The sequence below is a fragment of the Rana temporaria genome, chromosome 1 (genome assembly GCF_905171775.1).
Source record: "Rana temporaria chromosome 1, aRanTem1.1, whole genome shotgun sequence".
Lineage (NCBI taxonomy): Eukaryota > Metazoa > Chordata > Amphibia > Anura > Ranidae > Rana > Rana temporaria.
The window spans coordinates 629,836,088-629,846,424 of NC_053489.1; the positions used below are offsets into that span (position 1 = coordinate 629,836,088).

The 10,337-nt window shown below is 43.5% G+C and overlaps 1 protein-coding gene across 2 annotated transcripts in view; it reads right to left on the bottom strand.

Moving 5' to 3' along the window:
• SORCS2 (sortilin related VPS10 domain containing receptor 2) overlaps positions 1 to 995 on the bottom strand; it is a 1,216,738-nt gene extending 1,215,743 nt beyond the window's left edge. Inside the window, exon 1 of one of the 2 annotated variants that reach the window (XM_040335380.1) lies at positions 606 to 995. In XM_040335380.1, the coding sequence (XP_040191314.1) occupies positions 606 to 911 (306 nt within the window). In that variant the 5' untranslated portion in view covers positions 912 to 995. The remainder of the gene's footprint in view (positions 1 to 605) is intronic. The other variant, XM_040335381.1, reaches the window with a different exon arrangement.
• Between the last annotated feature and the right edge of the window lie 9,342 nt (positions 996 to 10,337).

Sequence of the window (10,337 nt, forward strand, 5' to 3'; positions counted from 1 at the left end):
ATAATAAAGTTCTAGAAGTAGGCAGAAGCATAAATATGTGATTGGCACTGTGCAGAGCCCCAATCATGGCACCATCCCCAGTCTGCCATGGCAGTAGCTCTATATGACATTTGCCCTACGACCCTGTATTCTCCACCCAGATAGCCCTTCCATTTAACAGATGTGAAGGATAAGTCATCTATTGGTGGATAGAAGGCACACACATCTCCAAAAGAACAATATATAACCCACAATAAAGTTCTAGAAGTAGGCAGAAGCATAAATATATGATCAGTACTGTGCAGAGCCCCAATCATGGCACCATCCCCAGTCTGCCATGGCAGTAGCTCTGGGTGCTGGGGGGCATTTGTGTTCTCACACTTATCCTTACAAATGATGACAGCTGTCAAATAACTATTGTCTGTTGGATTCTAAAGGCACCACAAACAAGGAAACTACAAAACACCAGTGCAAACTGCTCCAACTTTGAGAAGGCACTGGCATGCAAGTGGGCACCCAACTTGTACAGTGCCACCTTCCTGCCCCAAGTGCTGCCATGGCACTGAACTGTGATGAAGGATCATATGACAGGTGACTGATGAGATTTGAATTGTCGGGTCACTCACACTGCTGTTCTCTCCGGTCCAGTGCACCATTGCCTGGTTGTGTGAAGCGTCTCCTTTGAGTACAAACGAGGTGCTGAGCATAGAGATGTGATCTCTGGATGTAGACCTCCCAAAGCGTCCAGCTGGTACAATAGTAGCATCCTCAGGAAGCCTCCGATCCCCACCAACTCTGCTGTCCTGTATATCCCGTGCACTCCTTCCCCGGATCACCCAGCCACTGCCCTGCACCAGCACTACCAACAGGGACAGGCTGGCCAGGCACAGGATGCCCATAGGGGGTGCAAGAAGTGGCCCCCTTAGTGCCATGCTCTTCTTCTGATGCGGCTAGTGACAGGCTGGGGATGTGTATGCTCACATAGATAGATACTCGTAGAGGGAGGGATTGCAAACAAAGCAAGCTTCGTCTTTTTTTTTTTTTTTTTTCCTCCTTACATTGGAGAACAGTGAGATTTCAGGACTGGAACTGTCACTGGGGGAAGGACACGGGCGCCACCTGCTGGGCAAACTGGAGAAGGATTGTCAATGGGATGACAGCTGACAAGTGGATCGCTGAGGGTCGGTGCCTCTCTGTAGGGTGTGGGGTGCAGAGGGCTCATGGCCCCCTGTGGCTGGCAGTACAGTCCTGGCCGAAAGTACTGAGAATGACACAAATATTCATTCAAACTGCTGCCTCCGTTTTTATAATGGCAATTTGCATATCCTCCAGAATGTTATGAAGACTGATATCAGATGCATTGCAATTAAAGGGATTGTAAAGGTTTGTTTTTTATTTTCTAAATAGGTTCTTTTAAGCTAGTGAATTGTTGGTTGACTTACCTTTTCCTTCGATTTCCCTTCTATTTTTTTTTTTCTTTGTCTGAATTTCTCACTTTCTGTTCCTCCGTTCTCAGTTAGCTTGTCCCCATCATCCGAGTCGTTCTGGCTGGGGGTTAGTCAGCCAGAACAGCTTACTGAGGAGGAACAGGAAGTGAAAAGTTCAGACAAAGAAAAATTTAGAAGGGAATTTGAAGGAAAAGGTAAGTGAACCAACAATGCACAAGCTTAACCACTTAAGCCCAGGACCAAAATGCAGCTAAAGGCCCAGGCCAGGTTTTGTGATTCGGCACTGCGTCGCTTTAACAGACAATTGCGCAGTCTTACGACGTGGCTCCCAAACAAAATTGACGTCCTTTTTTTCCCCACAAATAGAGCTTTCTTTTGGTGGTATTTGATCACCTCTGCGTTTTTTATTTTTTGCGCTATAAACAAAAATAGAGCGACAATTTTGAAAAAAATGCAATATTTTTTACTTTTTGCTATAATAAATATCCCCCAAAAACATATATACATTTTTTTTCCCTCAGTTTAGGCCGATACGTATTCTTCTACATATTTTTGGTAAAAAATCTCGCAATAAGCGTTTATCGATTGGTTTGCGCAAAATTTATAGCGTTTACAAAATAGGGGATAGTTTTATTGCATTTTTATTATTTTTTTTTTTTTTACTACTAATGGCGGAGATCAGCGATTTTTTTCGTGACTGCGACATTATGGCGGACACTTCGGACAATTTTGCCACATTTTTGGGACCATTGTCATTTTCACAGCAAAAAATGCATTTAAATTGCATTGTTTATTGTGAAAATGACAGTTGCAGTTTGGGAGTTAACCACAGGGGGCGCTGAAGGAGTAATGTTTCACCTAGTGTGTGTTTACAACTGTAGGGGGGTGTGGCTGTAGGTCTGACGTCATCAATTGTGTCTCCCTATAAAAGGGATCACTCGATCTATGCAGCCACCACAGTGAAGCATGGGGAAGCCGTGTTTACATACGGCTCTCCCCGTTCTTCAGCTCCGGGGAGCGATCGCGAGGGGGCGGCTTGAAACGAATAGCCGCCCCCTCATCCCGGATCGCTCCCAGACGATTTCCGACCGCCGCATGTACCGGGGGGGGTCCCGATCGGACCCCCGACCCGCGGAAAGGCAGGGACGTACATGTATGCCTATCTGCCTGTACGTGCCATTCTTTTTTTTTTTTTTTTTTTTTTTTTTTTTTTTTCAAAACATCACGTCAGACTCTGCTCACATATAGCCGAGAGACTAGCTCACGGTTCACCCGCCCTTAGCGTCTCTCTTGCGGCTTCGCATCATTCGTGGGTTTTTGTCTTTTTCCCCCCTTTTTTTTTTTTTTTTTTTTTTTCTTTCTTTTTTTTCTCTGACATTACGGATTTAACATTTTTAAACTGTTAGGTTAGTATTTTCCCGCTTAACGAATCCAACTGCATTCTTTGATAGCATATCATAATTAGCATATCATAATTAATCCCCCCCCCCTTTTTTTTTTTTTTTTTTTTTTTTTCTTCCTTTCTTCCCTTTTTTTTCCCTTTTTCCTCCCCCCTTTTCCTTTCCCCCCCTCCTCCCCCCCCCGGATCTGTGTGCCATGCATTCTTCTTTATGGTTTCTCAGCTTTCTGCTTCTATCGTTCCCTGGACGAACTTTTCTGTGGATTTAAACACTTTCCACTTTTCCCAAACCCTCCTGTTTTTGTCCTCTTCTCCTAACTCTCTGCAGGCAAGATACTCCATCTCTTCTATATATTCCACCCTTTCTATCCACTCTTTAATTGATGGCCTCTTTGGGTGTAGCCAATTTTTGGGGATCAGAGCCTTAGCTGCATTTAACAACACTGGGACCAGAGTTGTTCCATATTGTTTTTTTGTTTTTTCAGTTCCGTGAAACAAACAGGTCAGCGGGCTACATAGAATCGTCTCTCCTGTTATTTCTACAATGTATTTCAAGATTTCTTTCCAAAATTCCTGCATTCTCGGACAGTCCCACCATATATGTAGCGTTGTTCCTTTTTGTTTACAGTTTCTCCAACATAGCTCTGAATTTCTAGGGTGGATCTTATTCATTCTTGATGGGGTCATGTGCCATCGCACCATACATTTATAGTTTGCTTCTATGGTAGTAATGTCCGCAGCATGGTTATATACTGCACCTATCATTTGTGTTTTATCAATTTTTTTACCAATGTCGCTTTCCCATTTTTCTAAAAAGGGCAATGCTTCCTGGGTCTCGAGTTCTGTTAGTATCCCGTATACCTTTGATATACCGTGTATCAGGGGCTTGTCCATGCTGCATATTTTTTCTATTGGATATAGTGTCTTGTCTTCCCTAATTGGTTGTGGTAGTGTGCTCACAAAATGTTTTAACTGCATATACTCCCATTCACTCATGCTTTGTTCCCCTTCCCCTATTTTTATCTCTTGTCTAGGTTTAATTTTTCCCCGTGTAACAATATCTTTTAATTTTTTCTCCCCTAAGTGTTTTCCAAAACGTGTTCCGTTACCTGGTGGAAAAAAATTTGTGCCTGCTAATGGGATTAATGGGGAGTTATACTCCCATTTTTCCCGTCTAAATATTGTGTCCCATATCCTAAATACGTTCCTTGTTATGTTGTGTGTGTTCGTGCTCAATTCCCTCATTTTCGGTGGTATCCATACGTTTCTGTTTAATAGTGTCCTACTTAATATTTCTTCCATACGTACCCATTTTTTTTGTGTATGTGCGTTTGTCCATTCTACCAGCCTGGCTAAGTTTACAGCAAAATAATATCTTTTTATATCAGGGAGCCCCAACCCCCCTCCTTTTTTTTTCATGCTCAACAATGAATAACTTAATCTAGCCTTTTTACCTGCCCATATATATTTCAAAATTACTGTTTTAATTACTTTAAAGAAGCTTTGCGGTATTTTTATTGGGAGCATTTGAAGTTTGTATGTTATCTTTGGTAAAATCATCATTTTAAACGCATTAATCTTGCCTATCCAGGAGATATGTTTTTTTGCTAGGTTTTTCAGGTCTTGGTTAATGTCGTTAATTAAGGGGACAAAGTTGGCCGAGTAGAGTTTTTCAACATTAGATGTAATTTTTATACCCAAGTACGTTATAGCTTCTTTTTCCCATGTAAATGGAAACTCTTTCTGTAGTTCTTCTGCTTCTTTTTTTTCTATCCCCAGATTCAAGATTACCGTTTTTATCGGGTTTATTTTAAAATTTGAAAGTTCTCCATATCTTTTTATTTCCTTTATAACATTAGGGAGAGATACTCTAGGTTTGGTCAAATATAGGAGTATGTCATCCGCATACGCCGCCACCTTGTGTTCTTCATCTCCCACTCTCACCCCTCCTATCCCCGGGTTTTCCCGGATTTTTGCTAACAACGGTTCCAAGGCTATTACATATAGGAGAGGTGAGAGCGGGCACCCCTGTCTGGTTCCGTTTTCCATGTTGAACACAGATGACACACTCCCATTGACCTTCACCCTTGCCGTCGGGTGGCTGTACAGGTTCTTTACCCATTTCATGAACCTTGGTCCCAGGCCTATATTTTGTAAAGTTTCCATCATAAACCCCCAGTCGACTCTGTCAAATGCTTTTTCGGCATCTAAGGACATGAGTACGACTGGGGGTTTCCTTTTTGGATCTTGTTGTAACAGTAACAGGGTCCTTATACTATTGTCTCTTCCTTCTCTGCCTGCTACAAAGCCCGCCTGATCTGAGTTTATTAATTGCGGCATTAAACCTTTTATCCTGGTTGCTAATATTTTCGCGTATACTTTCAGGTCTGCGTTTAACAGTGCTATTGGACGATAGCTGGAACACAGCGTTCCATCCTTTCCCGTTTTAGGGATAATAGAAATATTTGCCAAAAGAGATTCTTTTCTTATTTCTTCTTCCTCTCCTATTTTGTTAAAATAGTTACACATCTCTGGGACCAGGAGTTCGCTAAATGTTTTATAATATTTGATCGGCAAGCCATCGGGGCCTGGACTTTTCCCGCACGGGGTTTCCCGGAAGGCTCTATATACCTCTTCTTGAGTTATTGGGGCCTCTAGGGATTCAATGTCGTTTTGAGAAATTTTAGGTAATTTCGCTTCTTCTAAGTATTCCCTGATTTTCCTTTTTCTCATCTTTTCTTGCTCCTGTGTTTCCTTAGTTCTTATTGAATATAATGAACTATAAAAAGTCCGAAAGGATTCCGCTATTTCAGACGTCTTATATTTCATAAGGCCGTCTTGATTCTTTATTTTTTCGATGTAGTTTTTTTTTTTTTTTTCCCTGGATATTCTGGCTAAATGTTTCCCTGGTTTGTTCCCCCATTTATACCTCTCCTTTCTAACATTTTTGAATATGTCTCTTGTTTCAACCTTCATCAGATCTCTAAGCTGAGTCCTCTTTACAATAATTTCATGATATATTTCATTTTCTCCTCGCTCTTTATGCATTTGCTCCAGTTCAAATAGCTCAGTTGTTAATTTTTTCATGTTTAATTTCCTTATCTTTTTTTTCCCTGCTCCTATTGAGATTAATTTCCCTCTGATGTATGCCTTATGGGCCTCCCAAACGGTAGCTACCCTTACTTCAGGTGTGTTATTAAGGGTGAAATATTGATCCAGATCCGTTCTCACTATGTTGTTTACCTCTATATCCTCTATAAGTTCTTCATTCAAGTTCCATGATCCTTTTCTTTGCTCTATTTCTTTGAATCTAATTTCCGCTATTACAGGAGCGTGATCTGAGATTGTAGATACCCCTATTGAAGTTCTAACTACCTCTTCCAATAACTCATGGTCTACCAATATATAGTCCAGTCTTGAGTATGTTCCGTGCACGGAGGAATAGTAGGTATAGTCTCTTTTATTTGGATATGTAATCCTCCAGGGATCTATTAAACAGTAGCTATGCATTTTTTTTCTTAATATTCTAAGCTGTTTAATATTTCGCCTCTGAGCCCCGGATGTACTATCCAGTTGATAGTCCATTGAGAGATTGAAATCTCCTGCTAATATTACATGTCCTAATTTAAAGTCCATTAAGGCATTCAAAATCCCCCTCAGATATTTGTGTGGTTGGCTGTTTGGGCAGTAAATATTTGCTAACGTGTATTTTTTCCCTTGGAGTACTCCTTTTAGGAACAAATAACGACCTTCCGGGTCTGCTTTCCTATCTTCTACTGTAAAGGAAATATTCTTCCCTATTCCTATGGCGACCCCTTTTGCTCTCTTCTTTGGGGAGTCCCCATAGTACCAAATAGGAACTGCCCGAGAATACAATCTAACATTAGAGTCCAACGTTATGTGTGTCTCTTGCAGGAAAACTATTTCAGCGGAATACCTTTCAACTTCTCTTAGTACCATATGCCTTTTTTCAGGGCAACTGAGACCTCTTACATTGTATGTTAAGAAATTTATGTTTGTCATGTTTTTTTTTTTTTTTTTTTTTTCCCTCTGTCTTGGGTATATATGTTCTTTCCTGCTGCATGACACACAGATCTGAGTCCCTTTCCCCCCCTCTCTAATCTTCCCCTCTCCCTTCCCACCCAAACTCCTCCCCCCCTCCCTTCTCCCTCCCCCCCCCCTCCCTTCCATTTGTACCTTGCCCCCCTGTTCTTCTTTTGGGGCTTTCTCCTCCCCTCCCCCCCCCCCCATTCGATCCCTGACCTTCTGGTCATTTTTAGAGCTTTTTCTATTTGGCGCTCCTGGCGCTCTTTTGCTCCTCAGGCTGAGGTGGAGTTCTATTTTGGCCCGGTCTCCTGTCCCCCTATACTCGGGAACTGGTGAAGAAGCACTCTCTGGGTCTCCCTTCTCCCCAGTCCCACTCCGATAGCTTACTATGTTGACCCTCCCCATTTCCCTCCCACCCACTGCCCCCCCCCCCACAGTTCCCCCCCTCCCCGGCCGATCAACACTAATAATTTTTTGGTATTGGGATGCCTAAGCTATGACAAAATTCTGGTATTTCCTCCAAAAACCTCAGTCTTGCCGAAACACCATTTTTCCTGCCTATTAGGCACGCTGGAAATCCCCAATTATACTGAATATCATGCTCCTGCAGAACACCTAGCAAGGGTTTTAAACTTCTTCTTCGTTTTAACGTCTCTTGTGACAGATCTTGATAAATTTGAATATTGTGTTGATCGTATTCTAACGGCGACTTCCCTCTCAGTTTTCTCCATAGCTGGTTTTTTTCTTCCCAACTTTCAAAACGCACAATAATGTCCCTTGGGTAATCCTGTGCTCTCTCCCTAGGACGTCTTATTCTATGTGCTCGTTCTATTCTGAGCGGGGAAGTTGTTTCTCTCTCTAATATTGGATTGCAGATTTTTCTTATTATTTCTGGGAGGTCCTCGGCTTGTGTCGTTTCTGGAACACCGCGTATTCTTATATTCTTTCTTCTATCTCTGTTCTCTTGATCTTCTAATTTATACGCCTGTTCTCGTTGGTTTATTTTTAATGCTTTTATTTCATCTTCTAGTTTTTTAAATGAGATTACATTGTGGTCAACTTTTTTCTCCACTTCTTCCACTCTTTCCAATATATGCCCCATATTTTTCTCCATTTTTTCCATTTGCGTTTTGAGTGATCTTTCTAAAGCAGCGAACATTCCTTCCATCTCCCTTTTTGTTGGCAAAAGTGTCATATCCTGCGTTTCTTCCTTATTTCTCTGTTCTAGATCTATTTCTTTGTCTGTTTCCCTGTCTTGGTCTGTTCTGCTCTCTAGGAGTGATTCTGAAAATGTTTCTGAGTCCGCCAAGGTATTAGCTGGCCCCTTTTTCTTATCTTTTTTCTTTTCTTTTTCTGCTTGGCCTGCTCTGCCAATCGATGGTTTTTCTATGTGCTGGTTGTCGCCGTTTATCCCATGGGTCACAAATTTACACATCGGGCCTGGGCTTTGACTTAAACGGGGTACCTTTGGGGTTGCCCTGCCTTTCACTATTTTTCCCCTTGTGGTCATCCTTGCCCCTAAGTTGTAACTATGTCACTCTAGAGCGGTTCCGGGGGAAATCCGTTTGCACTTGTGATAGGTGTGTACTCCCCTCTCCTCCCCGTCTCCAGCGCCCGTATATCTTGGGAGCCTTCTCCTACGGGTTTTCCTGGCTCTGTAGTCAGATTACCCACAATGTGTATAATACTTTTACCGATACTTTTACCGTTATGTTATGGCTTTTGATGTTTCGTTTATCGCAATTTAAGGTTATTTAAGGTTGTTGTAATATTTCTGTCCTTTATCTTTAACTTTATATAAAGATTTTTCAGAACCTTTCAGAGCCATATACATGTATACTGACCCCCCTCTTCTGTCCGACTCCAGTGTCCATCTACCAAATATAGTACAAAAAATTCCGTGTATCTTGTTCACTTATTGATCCCCACTAGAAGAGAGAAAGTATCAAGAGGGGGCCACAGGAGAAACTATGGGGTTACCGACCTCCTTGCAGGAACACAAAAAAAAAAAAAAAAAAAGAGAAGGCAGTGCTGAACTCATGGCTCTCATGTCACATTATTCCATGCTATCATCACAGTCCCATCCTTTTATCATTCTCCACAGAGAGCAGTGTCCCATTTATATATTTCTTTTTAATAGTTCTTATATATTTTTTAATAAGGAGTTTGTACTCACCACTTCAATGGTTGAAGTGCACTCGTAGTGTGTATTCACCGGTCCACTGGTTGATAGGGGGGCTTACCAGCTGTTGTAGTAGGTTCCAGGATGTTTCCCCACCTACTATTGTGGCTGTGATGGTGAAGCCAGCTGCAGGCTAAGTCCTCTTAGTCTAGGACTGATGCTCCATTTCACTGGGCTGCAGGGCTACGGAGCTTACAGAGCCTTCCCAGCACTGCATGTCAGTCCCCCCCCCCCGAGCCCCCCTCCTGGAGCCGCGCGGCGCGCCTCCACAGCGCGTCCACTCGCACGCTCCGGGGGTCTGGGCAGACCAGGGAGATGTAGCACCTGGACGCAGCACTGCTGCTATCAGCCAGGAGAATCAGGAGGGACGAGGGAGACGCAGCGCCGCCACTAGCCTGTCAGCCGGGAGAGACAAGGGAGCCGGAGAAGCCGCCCACGTGTCAGGTTAGCCGTCCGGGGGAGACCCGTGCAGATCTGCTCCGAGCGGCCGGCCAGGAGCTATGTTCCGGAGAGGGAGGGGGGAGGGAGAGGGGCACCCGCGCCTAGTGGAGGAAGCGGAGGGAGCGGGGGGAGCGGGGGGTCCAGCTCTCACTCAGTTCAGCGTAGGTTCGGAGCATGGCTGGAGAGCGGGCATCCCGTCTAGCTGCTCCTCCACACTGACCGCACCATCTCTAGACTCCTCCCTCCTTTCCTGTCTCTGTACGTGCCATTCTGTGGACGTATATTTCCATGCGGCGGTCGTTAAGTGGTTAAAGGAACCTATTTAGAAATTAAAAAACGAACCTTTACAACCCCGTCCATCTTAGCCATAGAAATTAACCAATAATTGAGTTCCAGCCACAATTTTTTTTTAAGTCAGCAGCTACAAAGTACTGTAGCTAGTGACTTTTAATCACTTAAAGGGTTTTTTGTTTTTTCTTAATAACAAACATGCCATACTTACCTCCTCTGTGTAGTTCGTTTTGCACAGAGTGGCCCCGATCCTCCTCTTTTGGGGTCCACCGGTGGTGCTGGTAGCTCCTTGGTGGACACCCATGCGGGCGCGCTCCCGGGTCCTGCTTTTGCATGTATTGACACAGAAAGCCGGACTCTGTCATGCCCCCCAGCGCCCGTGTCATTGGATTTTATTGACAGCAGCGGGAGCCAATGGCTGCACTGCTATCAATCTAGCCAATCAGGACAGGCTACACCAGCTAGAGCTGGTGTGCTTGTTCCAAGCAGAAAGACAGTATTCAGGTAAGTAAAACAGGGGGGGCTGCAGCACTACAGAAGGTTTTCCAAG